Consider the following 21,772-nt stretch of genomic DNA (forward strand, 5'->3'; position numbering starts at 1 on the left):
TCTGACGGAGCCTCTCTGCCCAGCCTCCCACTTCCTTACCCCATGCCCAGGGGATCCTGCTTCTGTTCTGCAGGACACAGCTTCCCCCTCCCTCAGAAGCCCAGTCAGTGCATCATCTGTCCCCCGGCCAGTGACAGAAATAAAGTCTGGGGAATGCACTTCCCCTTACATTTCATATCTGACAGGGAGGCAAAACCTGCTCCATTTTTAAACCTTATGTTTCACATTAAAAACAACAAAAACAGGAAGCTTCCCTGGTGGTCCAGTGGTTAAGAGCCCACCGTGCAATGCAGGCGACGTGGATTCAATCCCTAGTTAGGCAACTAAGATCCCCCATGCAAGGAAGCAACTAGGCCCGTGCACCACAACTCCTGAGCTCATGAGCCACAACTAGAGTCTGCACTGCAAACAAGATCCCACTTGATGTAGCCAAGATCCTGCGTGCTGCAACTAAGACGTGACACAGCCAGAAAAGTAAATACTGCCTGTTAGTCGCTCAGCTGTGTTCAACTCTGAGACTCCACGAACTGTAGACTGCTGGGCTCCTCTGTCCATGGAAGAATACTGGAGTGTGTTGCCATGCCCTTCTCCAGGGATCTTCCTGATCCAGGGATCGAACCCAGGTCTCCTGCACTGCAGGCAGATTCTTCACAATCTGAGCCACCAGGGAAGCAAACAAATACTAAAAAACAAAAACAATGTGAAGGGTATTAAGGCCTAGTAAGTATATTCTTTGCAGATTCACAGAAGCTTTCAAAGTGAAGTATTACACTGCTTATTGACACCCTGACTCAGAATTTTCCCTTCAGGCTCTTCCTTGTTTTTTGTATTTTGCACTCCCCTCTCAGATTAAGAGTCAGGCAGTGGTGGCCCATCAGTTTCCTGCTTGGACTAAAATGTAATGACATTCCGTGGGTATAATCTACCTTTTTTTTTCCAATTTTATTCTTCAGCATCTTTGCACGGTACCAAGCATTCTGATCCCATGAACTTCTCAAATTCAGGCCTGCCCATGAAGTATGTATCCTCTAAGGAGTCTCTAGTTCCTCCCTTTACCAATTACCTACCTACCCAGTGTGAGCAGTCTCCCACTGTGGAGACAGCCAGGAACATAGGCAACATATGCTAACAGCCAGCACAACCCGGGTCAGAGGGACAGGAGGACATGTTTTGAATTAAACACTAGAAAGGATCCACTGAGGACAGCTCCCCATCACAGGAGCTGGGGTCCCGGGCGCTACAGAGGGGATGTCATTCCTTCCTGTGGTTTTGTTGCTCTCAGACGGGATTTTATACTATAAAGAAGGCCCTTGTTCTAAGTCAGGGGATACGATGTTTGATGGCTAAGGAGGCAGTAGAGAGGTTGCCAAAGTAGCCCCAAGGCAAGGATGCTCTGCTCAGCTGTTCATCGGCGATGCTGAATTTTACCAACACTTCAAGTACCACCTCCTGGGCAGCTCCAACGGGAGACGGGACTTGGTTAGCGGGTCACGGAGCATTCATTATCATACAAGGCCTAATTTTCTCTTCTAAAATTCCTAGCAGGGTCTTCCCTAGTGGTCCAGTGGTTAAGACACCATGCTCTCACTGCAGGGGGCATGAGTTCCGTCCCAGGTAAGGGAACTAACATGCCTGCATGCCTCAGCCAAAAGATGAGGGAAAAAAAATCCCAATAGCGTCCTGCATTTGGAGTACAGTATTTGAATGCTGCCTTTATGGTTTCTACAAAGGAGTGCATACATATTATCTATGTGGGGGGAACCTTTTCTTGATATATTAAAGCGTAAGACTGCAACCAGCTACAATTTTACTTATTTCAGCTTATAAACTAAAAAAACCTCTCAGACTAATCTGACAGAGTATGTTCATTTGGGGCTTCTGTGTTTGGGTCCTATGCTTTAGTATTAGCTGACTGTAAATCATCACGTACTTTCAAAATAAAGTATCCTAACTTTTTAACAAAATCATATGCTTCGTTACCTGTTTACCTCCAGAGAAACGTTTACAAACATTGTAGACATTTGAGATCACGCTATTCCAAGTGAGCAGAAATATTTATTGTAACAGAATACTAAAGTAATTCACGCATCAATGTGTTAATCCACTTATTTTATTGCAGCAACTTCTGATTCTTCAGTATAAAGAGAAATCAAAAGGGAAAATCTCTACAATCTTGGGTTAAGAAGTATACCAGGAACTGGTGACCTAAACCGTATGTACAGAATATAAACATATTTATATCTGTATGTACACTTAATGGTTATCTAGTCATTATAAATAGTAGGTTTAACTTAAGAGTCTACAAAAATAATGATTTTCAGATGGGTACATGCAAAACCAGCACACATAAACTTATTTATAAAACACATCTCTATGCCTTTTTTTTGCTTTAAATATAAATGTCACTATTTAACTATCAGCTAAACAATTCAAATGCAAATCCCAAAGTTCCCAATGAAAAGTATAAAATCTGTTTCTATCCACAACGGCACCCTGCTTCAAGTCTTCTTCTTCTACTATTAGTAAAGTCGAGATAATTTTGTCACAGATGAATTACAGGTACAGATGCCATTTTCTCATATTTTAGACAGTCTTCTGGAATAAAAGCTTCTTTTGTTCCATTTTACAAAAAGTACTGCTTTTACATCCTCATCAAAATGAACAAGCGAAGCTTCCTCCCACCGCCCTGAGCCTGTGCCCTGGCACGGTCCAGCAAAGCCCTATTCTAGTGGTCTGCGGCGCCATCGGCCAAGGCGGGTGGCTGGGGGGACACAAAAGGCTCGTTCTGCTTCTGGTCCTCCTTCACCCCAGCCGCTTGGTCCATGATGGAGGAGAAGGACAGCTGGTCGTGTTCTATGATGTGCATTTGATCCTCTTCCTTGTCCTTCTTCACGTAGAACATTTTTCTGAACTTCTTCAGTTCGTGGAGCTCACAGAAGGTTTCCAGAACCACCAACATGGCGATAAGACCAAGGAGCAGGTAACCTGTGTGAGAGAAATAACAGTGACTCAGTGAGATCCAGTCATGACACAACCTTTCTGCTGATGGGTCAAGCCATTGCCTCCTCTGATTTCTGGGCATGTTTTGAATTCCATGGCTCAGAAGGATGATCCAGAGGAAAATGAAGATGGACTTAACCTTCTAGACCTAAAGAGACATATCTCCAAAGACGACATACAGAGAGCCAACAGGCACATGAAAAGATGTGTCTCATTGCTAATTATTAGAGAAATGCAAATTTAAACTACAGTGAGGTACCATCTCACACCAGTCAGAATCATCATCATTAAGACGTCTACAGATGACAAATGCTGGAGAGGGTGAGGGGAAAAGGCAACCCTCCTACATTGTTTGAGAACATGTAAATTGGTACAACTGGAAAACGGTATGGGGGTTCCTCAAATAACTAAAAACAGAGCTACCATATAACCCTGCAATCCCATTCTTGGGCTTATAGTTTAGAGAAAACTATAATTTGAAAAGTTCATGCACTCCAGTGTTCATAGTAGCACTGTTCACAATAGCCACGACATGGAAACAAGCTAAATGTTCATCAGCAGATGAATGGGTAAAGCAGATGTGGTACATACACACAATGGGATATCACTCAGCCGTCAAAGAGAATGAAACTCTCATCTGCAGTTCCACAGATCCATTTCACAGATGGACCTAGAGGTTGTCACGCAAACTGAAGTAAATCAGAACAAGGAAGACAAATACCATATATCGCTTATACATGGAATCTAAAATAGGGCACAAATGAATTTATCTGCAAAACAGACAGACCCATAATAGAGAACAGACTTGTTGCCAAGGGGCGAGGGGGGGATGGGGGTGGGGAGGTTAGGGGAGGGGGTTGGGGGAGGGATGGATTGGGAGTTTGGGATTCGCAGATGCAAACTAGTATATACAACAAGGTCCTACTGTACAGCACAGGGAACTATATTCAATATCCTGTGATAAACCACAATAGAAATGAATGTGTGTATGTGTGTGTATACACACGTATATATATGTAGGTGGTGCTAGTGGTAAAGAACCCGCCTACCAATGCAGGAGACGTAAGTTCGATCCCTGGGTTGGGAAGATACCCTGGAGGAGGGAAAGGCAACTCACGCCAGTATTCTTACCTGGGAAATCCCATGCACAGAGGAGCCCAGCAGGCTACAATCAATAGGGTCACAAAAAATCTGACACTACTGAAGTGACTTAGCACATACGTGCATGTATGTAAAAGATCACTTTGCTGTGTGTGTGTGTGTTTTTTTTTTTTTTTTTAAGGATTTCTACATAGGGGATGTACTGGGTGGAACAAATAAATGTTCCAAAGGTATGTTAGTTTGTGGATAGGCTAGAATTCCACAGCTTTTGTCTGAAATCCCATGGATATTTTTGTCAGCACTGAAGAGTTTGACTAAATAATGAATAAAGGAAAAGGAGATTTGTGGATTAGTTCAGCTAACAATGTCACTGCTATTTCTAATATGCTATATTATTATTAAAGCCTAAGAAACCTGCCACTTTGCATCCATGAATGACTTCCTTGTTCCTATTTTGCTACCAATTCTGGCTTCCCAAGTTCATTTATTTTCTGAAAATCTTCAAACATTTTACCATGGGACATGAAATTGGGACTTCTGTTATTCTTAGAGTTTTCACTTTCACTTTTTTGTTCCTGTCTCTGATGAATTTTTTTTTTTTTTCTGAAAACTGATTTTAAACATGTTGGAACCAACTTAAAATTACTATTTTCCCAGACTTCCCTGGTGGTCCAGTGGTTAAGAATCTGCCTTCCAATGCAGATGGACTTAAACTGGGCCTTTCACTCTGATCATGCCTCTTCTATGGAATGAGGAGTCTGCAGGGCCAGTGGGGCTTGCCCTCTGGGACCCCATGCCAACCCCCACCCCAGATTATGTTCCATGTATTTAAAACTTGGAAATTCTCTGTACAATGTCCCCACCTCATAGGGGTGATGGTACCTGCAAGGGTCTCTATCCTGGGTCCACCATCCCAAAAGGGCATTGCATCACTGGTGTGCTCCCCTACATGCACCCAGGCCCAGGGGCAAATGTTTTTAAGAGGACATTGATGGAACATGGCTGTATTACCAAGGCAGTGAGTCCACACATCCATGTAAGGACCTTGTAGGGCTGAGGGGAATGAAAGGTAGGAAGAGAAAGGTGCAGGATGGGGCCAGTTTTTCCTGCCCCATCATCTAGCCCAGGACACCGAGCATCCTCAGGACCAGCCTGGTCTTCAGGTCACTGTCAAGGTATATGTGGTGATGCAGAAGGAGAAAATGTGTTTTAGGTAAGTTTATGTGCTGTATGCGCATGCTCAGTTGTGTCTGACTCTTTGAGACCCTATGGACTGAAGTCCACTAGGCTCCTCTGTCCATGGAAATCTCCAGGTAATGGTACTGGACTGGGTTGCCATTCACTTTTCCAGGGGATCTTCTCAACCCAGGAATCAAACCCAGGTCTCATACACTAGGCAGACTGTATCATTTGAGCCATCAAGAAAGCCTCAAGTCACAAAAAAACTAAATTCACATAAGGAGGTAACATTTTACCCTAATGCAAGACAAGAAAGACTTGCATTAGGTAATTCTGATGACACCGTAAACTCATGATGCCACTTGGAAAACACTAGGTCAACTCGATCTGTGAGTCATCAAAGGGCATGTTCACTTTGGGTCAGCTGGTCCACTTCTTGGAAAGATAATAAACTAGAAAAATGAGTTAAACACACAAAAGTATTTACTGCAGTGTAATTTACAATGCCAATATTTAGATTGGAAGCAATCTAAATATTTGACAACAGAAGTAGGACTAGATGATAGTATGGATGCGTGCATGCCAAGTTGCTTCAGTCATATCCGACTCTGTGTGACCCATGGACTGCAGCCTGCCAGGGTCCTCTGTCCATGAAATTCTCGAGGCAGAATACTGAAGTGATGCCCTCCTCTAGGCTATCTTCCTGACCCAGGGATCAAATCCACGTCTCTTACGTTTCCTACACTGGCATGAAGATTCTTTACCACTAGCACCACCTGGGAAGCCCCAGATGATGGTACAGTCACCTGGTAAAATAATACGTGGATAGTAAAGATAAATATGGTAACTAGAAGAAATTCGAAATCACCCTGGTAACCATTCGGTAAATATTTATTGAACTTGCATGGTAGCCAGGCATTACTGAAAGCACTGGGCACTTATGAGTGAAGGCTGTGTCCTGAGTGAGCATGGTTTAATGGAAATGCTAAAAATACATGTAGTTCAACTACACATTTTGTTGTCATTAAGACCACAGGATGGGGCCAGGACAGAACATCTGACTGCCTGCGTTATGTACTCTGATTTCCTAGAAGACACGGCCACGAGCGGAGTCTTGAAAAATACTTAGGAAGGCAGAAATGGAAACTGTATGTACAGTATGATGTAATTTTATGCCTTGTGAAAAGACAGGAAAGGAACACACAAAAATAAATATTTTTCTATGAATGGATTTATAAGTTTCCCATGGTATTATATTGAAGTTAAAAAAATTGCTTCAAAGTTTAATGTCACTGGGCATCTGAATTTTAATGCCTATTTTCCACGTATAAAATTCTTTTTTCTTTTTCATTTTCACCAAGAACTTCACTGAACAATGAATTCACCATTTTGTTCCTACACATATAAAAATTCTGAAAGCAGCAAACATATTCTAACTTCAAAAAAGAACCAGATGGATGAACGAGATAAGCAACTGCTTTACGATTTTCCTGGTTAATGAAAGAACGTAATGGATTGTTAACAGGCTATCCTAGCTCTGGTGTCCTTGAGCTTAAAATATTTAATAAAGTAGAGCAACTTTGTTAAAAAGTTCAGCAGCAACTTACTTTGTGTGGTGCACTCTTACTTGTGTGCTTAGGTGCAGTCCTCTACTGTCATTTAAAATGACTATTACATTACTAGTAAGAAACTGATCAATACTTTTCTGTGCCTGGGAAAAGTAACTCTCAATAATAACAAGACGTTTTCATACAGAATTTTGAAGGAAATCATGATGAAACGAAAGTTATGGGAAGGTGGCAAAATGGAAAATTCATCCATGGAAAGCAGTCAGGGCTCTGACGAGTGACTCTCATCACTGAGTGGGTGAGGCAAAGCGTGGAAGTACAGAGCCCTGGGACAGAGTCCGTGAACTCGGATACTCACATGTGATCCCGATCTTGTAGAGCTCTCTGAATTTTTGATTGTAGCCCTCCCCAGGAACATAATCTCCGAGGCCAATGGTGCTCAGGGAGATGAAACAAAAGTAAAAGGACTCCAGGAAGTTCCAGTCTTCCTCCAGGACAGAGAACACCGCGGCCGGGATGAAGAAGAAGCAGGACACAGTGACCACACCGAGGAGGACCGCGTGGACGATGGCCACTGCCTGCTTGGAGAAACCCCAGCGGACGTGGAAGTAGAGGACTGGCCTGCGGGTGACATGGATGGTGACACGCTGGACCACTGCCGTCAGGAACAGAAGGGTGAAAGGTATGCCGATGACGGAGTAGATGATGCAGAAGGCCTTGCCCCCATCGGACAGGGGCACGGTGTGGCCGTAACCTGCAAGGAGAGGAGGTAGAAAACACCTTCGTAAATAACACACACCTGGGATTCCCTGGCAGTCCAGTGGTTAAGACATCAAGCTTCCACTGCAGGGGGCAAGGGTTCGATCCCTGGTTGGGGAACCAAGACCTCGCATGCTCCATGGCATGGCCAAAAATAGAAAAACAAAACACATGCCTCTCGTTCACTCCTCTGCCCCTCACATCCAAGAGAAAAAAAAGCCAGATAAAATTCAGATTGGTGCTTCAAAGGCTCTATCCTGTTGGGACTTCCCTGAAAAGTCCAGTGGTAAAGAATGCACGTTCCAATGCAGGGGACCAATCCCTGCACCAGTAACTAAGATTCCACACGCCGTGAGGCAACTAAACCTGTGTGCCTCAACTAGAGAAGTCTGTGTACACAATGAACATCCAGCACAGCCCAAAGCAACAAGCAAACAGAAAGGTGCTATCCTGTCACTGCAGTATAATTCAACAATGGGTGCCATACATTTGACCTGGATCAAATCTTCCCAGCTCTTCCTGACGCATCAAGCCTTGTTCTGAGTTCACTGCTAGGCTGAAGCAGAAGCTCTGTGTGTGAAGGAGCTAACTCCTCCCTGTCTTGGGCCATCAGGGAAAATTCATGACAGGGGTACCTACTTTGCCAGGAGGATGTTCCCCTCCCCAGCCTGCTCCCCTTCCATTCCCCCACCCCAGGAGCCTCATTAGGATCCAAAGCCAGTACACACTTGCTTCCAAAACACTAGTACCAGGCAGACGAGTGGACAGTGGGAAGACAGGGAAGACTCGAGGAGAATACAGACATGGAAAAAGAGAAAGACAGGATTTCCCTGGTGGTCCAGCGGTTAAGAATCCACCTGCCAATGCAGAGGACACAACTCTGCTCCCTGGTCAAAGATGCCATATGCTGTGGAGCAGCTAAACCCGTGGGCCACGACTACTGAGCTCGTGCCCTAGAGCCCAAGAGCCATAACTCCTGAGCCTCCATGCTCCAAGTACTAAAGCCAACACATGCTACGGCCCGTGCTCCACAGCAAGAGAGGGCACCACAATGAGAAGCCCTGCACCGCAACTCGAGAGTAGCCCCAAGGCTAGAGAAAGTCCGTGTGCAACAAAGACCCAGCACAGCCATAAATAAACAATACTTTTAAAAAAGAAAGAGAAAGAGGAAGATAAATGAACATCAAAGGATGCTGGGTCACAGGGCTAAGCACTTCTTCCCAAATATTTCGTTCAATTATCTGGTTAAATGGCACATTTAGAAACTGTACTGTCTCCCCCTTGTCATTTCTGTAGGTTCTAAGATGCCATAGATTCCCCAAAACTCACATGCTAGGACCAGTGGTCACAACATAGTTCTCTTTTATTTTCTACTAGAATTGAGACATTCCCAAATCAAGCCAGTCAAGAGACGCTTCATCTGATAAATGCTAGCAAAAGAGAAGCCAGTGAGCTGTTTTTAAAATCTCACAAGGCCTTCATCCTGAAAGGACTAACATGTCTGACAAGTCAGTTCAGGAAAAAGCCAACTAAAAGCATTTTCTTTTTTGTGAAATAGGCTTCTGGGGAAAAAACAAAAACAAAATGCCACTCATGGGGTTTTAACTGAAAAGTGGTTTTCAAATCTGATTTCTAAAATATATCCTGCTTAGAGAGAACTCATAAAAACCTTCAGCTTCAGACCTCCTGGTTGTCTGCTTTCTATCAATTTCCAGGTGAGGCCCTGGTCTATGTGGCCCGTAAGAGATTGCTCTGGTTATTCCCATGCACGACCTCAGCACAATAGTCAGGGTGGTTAATCCTAGAAGGTTATGGATGAATAGGGAGTCTGAGGAACTACTGAATTTGCATCAGTTTGAACATCTCTACCACCCTTGTGGCAGAAAGTGAAGAGGAACTAAACAGCCTCTTGATGAAAGTGAAAGAGAAGAGTGAAAATGCTGGCTTAAAACTCAGCATTCAAAATACTACGATCATGGCATCTGGTCCCATCACTTTATGGCAAATAGATGGGGAAACAATGGAAACAGTGAGAGATTTAGGCTCCAAAATCACTGCAGATGGTGACTGCAGCCATGACATTAAATGATGCTTGCTCCTTTTGCAAGAAAACCTATGACAAACTTAGACAGCATTTTAAAAAGCAGAGATATTACTTTGCTGACAAAGGTCCATATAGTCAAAACTATGGTTTTTCCAGCAGTCATGTATGGATGTGAGAGTTGGACCATAAAGAAAGCTGACCGTTGAAGAACTGATGCTTTGGAACTGTGGTGTTGGGAGTAGACTCTTGAGAGTCCCTTGGACTGCAAGGAGATCCAACCAGTCTACCCTAAAGGAAATCAATCCTGAATATTCATTGGAAGGACTAATGATGAAGCTGCAGCTCCAATACTTTGGCCACCTGATGCAAAGATTGAAGGTAGGAGGAGAAGGGGACAATAGAGGAGGAGATGGTTAGATGGCATCACTGACTTGATGGATATGAGTTTGAGCAAGCTCTGGGAGTTGGTGATGGACAGGGAAGCCTAGCATGCTGCAGTCCCTGGGATCGCAAAGAGTCAGACATGACTGAGCGACTGAACTGAACATCTCCACACACGTGCATTTTTTCTGTAAAGAGATGCCAAAGCTCAGGCATTCAGAAGGACTGAGAACCACTGTTCTGAGCATTAGTTCCCAAATCCATCTGGTCCTCGAACACGCAGCTGCTCCTGGAATGCTTCGGTTGATTCTAGGCGCGGTTAAAGAGGGAGATAAGCCAGTTAGGGTTTCCAGACAGTAGTATGGAGGATGGAGAAGGCTTGCTGAATAATATTCATGCAAAAGAAAGAAGCATGAGAAATGTGAAAGCTTTACTTGTGAGGAAAAACATTACAGGAATTAAGAGTTTGTGAGTAAAGCAGTTCACATCACAGAAGATTGGGGCCGACTGGAACCAGGCCAGGCATTAATGAGGAAGGATATTTTAATGGTCAGAGATCTGGAAATAGAATAGGATAATGAAACTGTGGTTAACATAACAAAGACAACTGGAAAGTGATTCACAAATTTGGTAGCGAACCTTTGACTGAAAGTACCAGGAGACAATGGGAATCAAGCACAGACTGTAAAGGATGGATTACTTTGGTAGCATTTTTGCAGAGAAAACATAAGATTGGCTAAATCTGTTAGACTAGCAAAAAGTCTTGAAGCCCATGAGTTTATTACTGTTTGGTGGCATTGCTATGAATCTTCACCCAAAGTCTAACATTCCCATATCACACAGCCCACCTCTTCTGTATACCATTTGTTTCAATAAACTACATGATTTCAGTAACAGTAGGGGGGGGGGAAATAATTTCCAGCTTTAAAATACTTTAGGCTATCATTTTTATTCCTAAATGACAACAGAATTAGAATCTTATTTATCAGAATCCTACTAAATTTACTAAAATGTCATCTCCAAGCAACTGAGATAATCATTCCAAGACTTTAGGATGGCTCTCTTTGGTAATGCCTTTTCTTGGTCGGTAGTATGTTCCCACTAAGAGATTAAATATCACTGAAGTGTAATGCTTCTTTTTTTTTTTTTTTTTCATCATGATTATCTGGGTCGTGAAGATCTTTTTTGTACAGTTCTTCCATGTATTCTTGCCACCTCTTTTTTTTTTAATTTTTATTTTTACTTTATTTTACTTTACAATACTGTATTGGTTTTGCCATACATTGACATGAATCCACCACGGGTGTACATGAGTTCCCAAACATGAACCCCCCTCCCACCTCCCACCCTATATCGTCTCTCTGGATCATCCCCGTGCACCAGCCCCAAACATCCTGTATCCTGCATCGAACATAGACTGGCAATTCGTTTCTTACATGATAGTATACATGTTTCAATGCCATTCTCCCAAATCATCCCACCCTCCCCCTCTCCCTCAGAGTCCAAAAGTCTGCTCTACACATCTGTGTCTCTTTTGCTGTCTTGCATACAGGATCATCATTACTATCTTTCTAAATTCCATATATATGTGTTAGTATACTGTATTAGTGTTTTTCTTTCTGGCTTACTTCACTCTGTATAATCAGCTCCAGTTTCATCCATCTCATTAGAACTGATTCAAATGTATTCTTTTTAATGGCTGAGTAATACTCCATTGTGTATATGTACCACAGCTTTCTTATCCATTCATCTGCTGATGGACATCTAGGTTGTTTCCATGTCCTGGCTATTATAAACAGTGCTGCGATGAACATTGGGGTACATGTGTCTCTTTCTATTCTGGTTTCCTCGGTGTGTATGCCCAGCAGTGGGATTGCTGGGTCATAAGGCAGTTCTATTTGCAATTTTTTAAGGAATCTCCACACTGTTCTCCATAGTGGCTGTACTAGTTTGCATACCCACCAACAGTGTAAGAGGGTTCCCTTTTCTCCACAGACTCTCCAGCATTTATTGCTTGTAGACTCTTGGATTGCAGCCATTAGGAATGGTGTGAAGTGGTACCTCATTGTGGTCTTGATTTGTATTTCTCTAATAATGAGTGATGTTGAACATCTTTTCATGTGTTTGTTAGCCATTTGTATGTCTTCTTTGGAGAAATGTCTATTTAGTTCTTTGGCCCATTTTTTGATTGGGTGGTTTATTTCTCTGGAATTGAGCTGCATAAGTTGCTTGTATATTTTTGAGATTAGTTGTTTGTCAGTTGCTTCATTTGCTATTATTTTCTCCCATTCTGAAGGCTGTCTTTCCACCTTGCTTATAATTTTTTTTGTTGTCCAGAAGCTTTTAAGTTTAATTAGGTCCCATTTGTTTATTTTTGCTTTTATTTCCAATATCCTGGGAGGTGGGTCATAGAGGATCCTGCTGTGATTTATGTCAGAGAGTGTTTTACCTATGTTCTCCGCTAGGAGTTTTATAGTTTCTGGTCTTATGTTTAGATCTTTAATCCATTTTGAGTTTATTTTTGTGTGTGGTGTTAGAAAGTGATCTAGTTTCATTTTTTTACAAGTGGTTGACCAGTTTTCCCAGCACCACTTGTTAAAGAGATTGTCTTTACTCCATTGTATATTCTTGCCTCCTTTGTCAAAGATAAGGTGTCCATATGTGTGTGGATTTATCTCTGGGCTTTCTATTTTGTTCCATTGATCTATATTTCTGTCTTTGTGTCAGTACCATACTGTCTTAATGACTGTGGCTTTGTAGTAGAGCCTGAAGTGAGGCAAGTTGATTCCTCCAGTTCCATTCTTCTTTCTCAAGATTGCTTTGGCTATTCGAGATTTTTTGTATTTCCATACAAATCTTGAAATTATTTGTTCTAGTTCTGTAAAAATACACTGGTAGCTTGATAGGGATTGCATTGAATCTGTAGATTGCTTTGGGTAGTATACTCATTTTCACTATATTGATTCTTCTGATCCATGAACATGATCTATTTCTCCATCTATTAGTGTCCTCTTTGATTTCTTCCATCAGTGTTTTGTAATTTTCTATATACAGGTCTTTAGTTTCTTTAGGTAGAAATATTCCTAAGTATTTTATTCTTTTGAAGTGTAATGCTTCTTGAAAGCCAGTTTCTCCTTCTGTTTGCATAAATAATTTTTGTTGGGACCTCCCTGGTGGTCCAGTGGCTAAGACTCCACACTTGAGAGTGTGGAGGGCCTGGGTTCAATCCCTGGTCAGGGAACTAGACCCCACATGCAGCAACTAAAGATCCCTCATGCTGCAACTACGACCCAGCACGTCCAAATGAATAGACAATATATTTTAAAATAAATAATATACAATTTTTGTTAATGGACAGTATAATGTAAAATTTACATCTCATCTGCAGTCTCTACACTTGCAATGCTCTACTGAGCACACAGCAATTTTTTTGGGATAGACTGTTGAATGCACCCGATGGAAACCTTCAGTCCCAGTGAACTGTAATGAAGTGGTGAATAATTTACTCAAGTTATGTCAGTTGACTCCCCAGACAAATCATAAAGCAATGCTCATATTTTAAAATCTTGCAACCATATTAAAATTTTTTTACAAACTAGGAAGTAATTAGCAAAATGTCAATACCTTACGTGTTTGGTGTTCCTTAAATTTTTCATATAATTTTGGGGCAAAAAAGATTGAGCAAGGCTAGGTCTACTTAAAAAAGAACTTAAAAAACAGAGTCCCCCCTATATGGGAAAAGAATCTAAAACAGAGTGGATATATGTATGGAGATGATGGAATTCTAGTGGAGCTATTTGAAATCCTGAAAGATGATGCTGTGAAAGTGCTGCACTCAATATGCCAGCAAATTTGGAAAACTCAGCAGTGGCCACAGGACTGGAAAAGGTCAGTTTTCATTCCAATCTCAAAGAAAGGCAATGCCAAAGAATGCTCAAACTACCACACAATTGCACTCATCTCACACGCTAGGACAGTAATGCTCAAAATTCTCCAAGCCAGGCTTCAACAATATGTGAACCGTGAACTTCCAGATGTTCAAGCTGGTTTTAGAAAAGGCAGAGGAACCAGAGATCAAATTGCCAACATCCACTGGATCATGGAAAAAGCAAGAGAGTTCCAGGAAAACATCTATTTCTGCTTTATTGACTATGCCAAAGCCTTTGACTGTGTGAATCACAATAAACTGTGGAAAATTCTCAGAGAGATGGCAATAGCAGAGCACCTGACCTGCCTCGTGAGAAATCTGTATGCAGGTCAGGAAGCAACAGTTAGAACTGGACATGGAACAACAGACTGGTTCGTCAAGGCTGTATATTGGCACCCTGCTTATTTAACTTATATGCAGAGTACATCATGAGAAACGCTGAACTGGAAGAAACAGAAGCTGGAATCAAGATTGCCAGGAGAAATATCAATAACCTCAGATATGCAGATGACACCACCCTTATGGCAGAAAGTGAAGAGGAACTAAAAAGCCTCCTGATGAAAGTGAAAGAGGAGAGTGAAAATGTTGGCTTAAAGCTCAACATTCAGAAAATGAAGATCATGGCATCTGGTCCCATCACTTCATGGGAAATAGATGGGAACACAGTGGAAACAGTGTCAGACTTTATTCCTTTGGGCTCCAAAATCACTGCAGATGGTGACTGCAGCAATGAAATTAAAAGATGCTTACTCCTTGGAAGAAAAGTTATGACCAACCTAGACAGCATATTCAAAAGCAGAGACATTACTTTGCCAACTAAGGTTCGTCTAGTCAAGGCTATGGTTTTTCCAGTGGTCATGTATTGATGTGAGAGTTGGACTGTGAAGAAGGCTGAGCGCTGAAGAATTGATGCTTTTGAACTGTGGTGTTGGAGAAGACTCTTGAGAGTCCCTTGGACTGCAAGGAGATCCAACCAGTCCATTCTGAAGGAGATCAACCTTGGGATTTCTTTGGAAGGAATGATGCTAAAGCTGAAGCTCCAATACTTTGGCCACCTCATGAGAAGAATTGACTCATTGGAAAAGACTCTGATGCTGGGAGGGATTGGGGGCAGGAGGGGAAGGGGACAACAGAGGACGAGATGGCTGGATGGCATCACTGACTCGATGGACGTGAGTCTGAGTGAACTCTGGGAGTTGGTGATGGACAGGGAGGCCTGGCGTGCTGCAATTCATGAGGTCGCAAACGGTCGGACACAACTGAGCAACTGAACTGAACTGATAATTGATTTGCTTCACTATATAGCAGAAACTAACATAGTATAATAAATCAACTATATGCCAATAATTTTTTTTAATTAAAAAAAAAAAGAAAAACAGGGTTCTGGAATGAAATTCCGATGTCTGGGTTTCCTGTTATGATTCTGTACCTGTAGGGGAGGGTAGGATGTAGGGGTAAAATTGATGACAGTTTCCCAAGTGACAGTTTCCCAGATTGGCTTGTGTCACTTTATTTATTTATTTTAATTGGAGGCTAATTACTTTACAATATTGTGTGTTTTTTGCCATACATTGACGTGAATCAGCCATGGATGTACATGTCTTCCCCATCATGAACCCCCCTTCCCATCTCCCTCCCCATCCCATCCCTCTGGGTCATCCCAGTGCAGCCCTGAGCACCCTTCTCATGCATCGAACCTGGACTGGTGATCTATTTCTCATGTGATAATATACATTTTTCAGTGCTATTCTCTCAAATCATCCCACCCTCTCCTTCTCCCACATAGTCCAAAAGTCTGTTCTTTACATCTGTGTCTCTCTTGCTGTCTCGCATATAGGGTCATTGTTATGTTTCTAAATTTCATATATATGCGTTAGTACACTGTATTGTTTTTCTTTCTGACTTACTTCACTCTGTATAATAGGCTCCAGTTTCATCCACCTCATTAGAACTGATTCAAATGCATTTTTTTTTACAGTTGAGTAATATTCCATTGTGTATATGTACCACAGCTTTCTTATCCATTCATCTGCTGATGGACATCTAGGTTGCTTCCATGTCCTGGCTATTATAAACAGTGCTGCAATGAACACTGGGGTATACGTGTCTCTTTCAATTCTGGTTTCCTCAGTGTGTATGCCCAGAAGTGGGATTGCTGGGTCGTATGGCAGTTCTATTTCCAGTTTTTTAAGGAATCTCTACACTGTTCTCCATAGTGGCAGTACTAGCTTGCATTTCCACCAACAGTGTAAGAGAGTTCCCTTTTCTCCATACCCTCTCCAGCATTTATTGCTTGTAGACTTTTGGATAGCAGCCATTCTGACCGGTGTGAGATCGCACCTCATGCTTATTTTGATTTGCATTTCTCTGATAATGAGTGATGTTGAGCATTTTTTCATGTGTTTGTTAGCCATCTCTATGTCTTCTTTGGAGAAATGTCTGTTTAGTTCTTTGGCCCATTTTTTGATTGGGTCATTTATTTTTCTGGAATTGAGCTGCAGGAGTTGCTTGTATATTTTTTAGATTAATTCTTTGTCAGTTGCTTCATTTGCTATTATTTTCTCCCATTCTGAAGGCTGTCTTTTCACCTTGCTTATAATTTCCTTTGTTGTGCAAAAGCTTTTATGTTTAATTAGGTCCCGCTTGTTTATTTTTACTTTTACTTCCATTACTCTGGGAGGTGGGTTATAGAGGATCCTGCTATGATTTACATCAGAGAGTGTTTTGCCTATGTTCTCCGCTAGAAGTTTTATAGTGTCTGGTCTTATGTTTAGATGTTTAATCCATTTTGAGTTTGTTTTTGTGTATGGTGTTATAAAGTGTTCTAGTTTCATTCTTTTACAAATGGTTGACCAGTTTTCCCAGCACCACTTGTTAAAGAGATTGTCTTTTCTCCACTGTATATTCTTGCCTCCTTTGTCAAAGGTAAGGTGTCCATAGGTGCGTAGACTTATCTCTGGGCTTTCTATTGGCTTCTGTCACTTTCACTAGAATAGCCCTGACAGGAGGCTAGCTACCATCCAATCTGGGCCCCACTGTGCTGGAGAGAGGGCCTGCTGGCTGTTCTTGTATTTACATCCTCCTGAATCAGGGCTCTCTCTGGGCTCCTATTTTGTTCACTACAGCAAGTCACAAATGTGCAATTTTGTCACGTGTACCTGATACTTTTGAGAGAAGTAATGCTCACCGTTAACCTGCCCAAATAAAAAATAGCCTTAGGACTTTCCTCTCGATCCAGTAGTTAGGACTCCCAAGTTCTCACTGCCCAGGGCCAGGCTTCAACTCCCACAAGCCATGTGGTGTGTCCAAAACAAACAAAAAAATACTGTCATTTAGTCACATTATTTACTATGATACAACATATTCATTTCCCATTAAGTTAGCTTGACACATGCTTTTAAAACAAGAAAACTACACAAGAAGAATATCCACCTCTGAAGTCAGCCCCGGTAGAGAGACTGAAGTAGGTCTCAATGTTTCCTAAAAAGACTTTCATTTGCAATCCTGGACTTTAGCGTATTCACATCTCTTTCCCACTAGACTGTGAGCCGCCTGAGCTCACTGGGTTTTTTCCCAGTGATTCTGTGGACCTGAACATGAGATGAGACTCTGGAAGGAAGCGGACAGACAAAGGACTGTGTGACCCACACACAAAATGGCAGGGGTTACACTAGAGTCAAGAGGCAGGTCAGCACATAAACCATTAAGGCCTGGAGAATGTGAGTACAAGCCACACGGGCCCCAGATTCTTGAATTCAACTTAGAAGCCATATGGGTGAACCATTATGATAAATGGTCATCAATGAAGAATAGGACATGGAAACATGAAATCATGACAAACATGTGGTGACCTTGTAAAGTACTGTTTTTGCGGCACTAACAGTGATACAAACACAGAATAGGGTCCAATAGAACTCCTATATTCCTACTTAATTGCTAAAACTTTTTTTTTTTTCCCGCTTCCCAGCCTGTGGGATCTTAGCTCCCCAACCAGGATGAGACCCACATCCTCTGTATCAGAAGGTGGATTTTTAACCCCTGGACCACCAGGAAGTCCCTTAACTGTTAGATGTGGGTAACTCCATCTGGCATTCTGTCTGCAAATAAACACACAATGGCAGAGGCACTGGTCAAATGAGACAGGCTGTCCACTGGCCCAGAGGATGAGTTCGGTTCCTAAGAGGCTAATATAAAAGTCAGCCGAACATTTCAATCAAAACTGTACATTGTACAAAGTACACTGGGAAACTTTAAAGAATACCAATGAAGCCAAGGTCTTTTCAACCACCTACCGTCTCTTCAGCTCTAGGTCTCCAGAGGATTATTATTATGAGTTTGCAGCCAACAGTTCCTGAAATTTTTCTAAGTCTTTAGCTTCACAGATATAGACTTCCAGAAAAACAGTCTGAGCTGGTTTCTGTCATAAACAGTATATTGCATGTATGGTTGTTCTACTGTCTTCTTTCTGATGACTCTGCTTCCACAAGCAATTTTTCACTGTTTACTACCTGCTTATTGACCTTTTGTTCTGAACTGTCCAATCAAAAATGTTTAATTTTCCAATTTAAATTTTTTATTGAGCTACCTGGCCAATTTAGGGATTCCTACTATGAATGCTTTCTTTTCTAAACATTAACAACTTTCAGTCAATCCTAAAGGAAATCAACTGTGAACATTCACTGGAAGGAGTGAGGCTTGAAGCTTGTACTTTGGCCACCTGATGTGAGGAGCTGACTCACTGGAAAAGTCCCTGATGCTGGGGAAAATTGAGGGTAGGAGGAGAAAGGGGTGACAGAGGAGGAGATGGTTGGATGGCATCGCTGACTCAATGAACATGAGTTTGAGCAAACTCTGGGAGATAGTGAAGGACAGGGAAGCCTGGTGTGCTGCAGTCCGCGGGGTTGCAAAGAGTCAGACACGCCTGAAACTAACACAGCAACACAGCAAATCAACTACATGCTGATGAAATTTTAAAACATAAAAAATAAGCATGTGCTTATTCATTTTACCCTCACACTAGTAATATGGGAGCTGCTTAGATAGAATATGGATTCTATCTAAGATGCCAACCGTTTCATTTCTTTTCCCTTGTACTGCTTATTTTAATTTTTAAATTTCTTGAATGGTCTTTTTAGCTCTAAAGTTCACATTACAATGATCTTTTCCGTATTCCCTTTTTCATATTTTCAGATTTGTTCCTCAATCTATTTTTAAGACACAGATCCTTATAATGTCTTCTCCCACATGCCTCTGCACATCCTCACCAGCCAAGATCACCTTATGAAGCCCTGCTTCATGAAAATGAATTTCTCAGAGGAATAAATACACTGCAGACACTTTTACAACTGTTCCTCCTCCTTTCCACTATTCTCGCTGAGTTGGTGGATACCCGGCTGTGGCCTAGCTTCTGCCCCACCTGGTGCTCAGCTTGAACCTTACTTGGTCAAGATGCTAGCAGGTCTGCTCCACTGGTCAGCCATCGTTCAGTAAACTTGCAGGAATACGTTAAATACATGCTATAGTAGTGCTGCCCAGGAAACAGTGGCCAAGGGCAATTTTTTCACTAACCATCATCGTTCCACCTGTTTCCTGTGAAAAGCATCAGGTCATAATCTCTCTACATGTTTCCTAACACCAGCTTGCTCAAGTGGCCATCCACTGAACACAGTCACTCCATGCCCTTGTTAGGTTACCAGAGGCAGAAGAAGGGAGCACATGGCCCATTATCCGATATGAGATCATCACCAGACTAGTCTGGGTTTTTAGTACGGCTTTCCCAGAATTCCAAGCAGCTCCCTGTACTGTGGGTTCTGATAGGAGGGAGCAGACAAGGCAGGGGAAACAGGCTTAGGACTGGCTAGTTGACATACTTTCAGGGGGCCCAGCTGTCTGGCGTCCAGCTCTTAAGTAATCTCCTGGCACTAGGGCAGAGGGACAGGATCTCAGAGCAACAGCCTGATAAAAGAGGTTCTGGATTGGCTAGTTGGAATCTGAAAGCACACTAACAGGTGGGCCTTTTACCATCTAGGAATTGGCTAAGCCTGAGAGGGGCAGTTTCTGCAGGGTCAGCATGGCCCCAAGATGCCAGAGCAGCACAATAAAAGGACACTTCCTGCAGGAGGAGAACAAAACCAGAGCTTAGCTCTAGGGAAGCATGCCCACTGGGCTAACTTACAAGCAGTAGTAAGTTTGAACTTATTCTAGCAACCAAACCAGGAAGAATCTAGATGAGCTTGGGAATCTGTAGAAAGAGTCAGGGAATACACACAATTACAGAATCTTTAAAATGCCTTCATTTTTGTTCCTCGTTAACTCTCATCTCCCCTGCAGTCCTGGGAAGAGTGTTCCAAAGAGAAAATGAATGTAAAACATTCGGGATGTTCTGACCCAGGCATTTGCTTTACAAGCATCATCTTCTTTCATCTTTATATCAGATTTTGAGATAAGCACGTAAGTTTCTATTTTACCTAGGGCTTCCCTGGTGGATTATATGGTACAGTATCTGCCTACAATGCAGGAGACCCAGGTCAGGAAGATCCCTAGGTCAGGAAGATCTCCTGGAGAAGGGAATGGCTACCCACTCCAGTATGTTTGCCTGGAGAATTCCACGGACAGGGGAACCTAGAGGGTTATACTCCATGGGGTTGCAAAGAGTCAGACACGACTGAGTGACTAATACTTTTTTAACAGAAAAAGAAACTCTGAGATTAAACTGTTTACCAAAGTCCTAACAGTAAGTGCAAAAGGGAGGCAGGATTTGAACCATGTGTTTACTGATCTTTTATTTATTTATTTCAATTATTTACTTGTTTATTTTTGGCTACACTGAGTCTTTGTTGCTGCATGAGGGCCTTCTCCAGTTGTGGCAAGCAGCGGCTCCTCTCTAGCATGTGCTCAGGCTTCTCATTGTGGAGGCTTCTTTTTTGAGGCGCACAGGCTCTGGGGGACTGGGTTTCCATAGTTGTGGCACATGAGCTTAGTTGCCCCTTGGCATGTGGAATCTTCCTACACCAGGGAATCAACGTGTGTCCCCTTCACTGGAAGGTGGCTTCTTAACCACTAGACCACAAGGGAAGTCCCTAGTTAGTCTTTTTTATTATTGTTAGTTTCCTCTCTCCCTCATTTTGACCATGTCTTAGAAATTTGTGACAATGAGACAATAAGATGAAGAAAAACCAAAGAAAGCATCAGAACAAGAGTCTGGTTCTTCCGAAAGTTCTAATATGTTAAAGAAGGCTTTCTGATCTGTTCACCAAAGCATTGATTTTTCCACCTGCCACTTCCTTCAAGTGTGCCTTCAGGTTTGACATAATTATCTTGCGGCCATCACTTCCCTGAGGTTTAAAATTCTTAGACTGTAAAGGCCTCCCAGTCATGCGCCTTTACAACAGGGTTTGAAAATCTGTGCTGTAGGCATTTCCCCCGGGCATGGATGCTGTGCAGACATCCAGATTTTAGTTTCTTTTACCCACAGGGCAAGTGGGTACCTTGCCCTGTGGAAGGCAGGCTCAAAAGGTAACGGAAAAAGTGCTGGATGACAAGGAGACAACACACCATTTACCTGGCTCTGAATTTTCAACCCCTAGCCCTGCAGGTAATCAGCACTGGTCTTACTTGATCCCAAGCTTGACTCCAGACTGTGGCTCAGACAGTAAAGAATCTGCCTGCGATCGGGAGACCTGGGTTCGATGACTGAGTTGGGAAGATCCCGTGGAGAAGGAAATGGCTACCTACTTCAATATTCTTGCCTGGAGAATTCCATGGACAGAGGAGCCTGGCAGGCCCCAGTCCATGGGGTTGCAAAGAGTCGGA

General features: G+C 42.5%; 1 protein-coding gene across 1 annotated transcript in view; it reads right to left on the reverse strand.

The window, feature by feature from the left end:
* Positions 2,091-21,772, reverse strand: part of KCNK1 (potassium two pore domain channel subfamily K member 1) — a 70,585-nt gene continuing 50,903 nt past the window's right edge. The window contains exons 2-3 of the mRNA XM_018042569.1: positions 7,207-7,602; positions 2,091-2,985 (exon numbers count right to left, since the gene is read on the reverse strand). Of these exons, the coding sequence (XP_017898058.1) occupies positions 2,726-2,985; positions 7,207-7,602 (656 nt within the window). The 3' untranslated portion in view covers positions 2,091-2,725. The remainder of the gene's footprint in view (positions 2,986-7,206; positions 7,603-21,772) is intronic.

The sequence above is a fragment of the Capra hircus genome, chromosome 28 (genome assembly GCF_001704415.2).
Source record: "Capra hircus breed San Clemente chromosome 28, ASM170441v1, whole genome shotgun sequence".
NCBI classification, from domain to species: Eukaryota; Metazoa; Chordata; class Mammalia; order Artiodactyla; family Bovidae; genus Capra; species Capra hircus.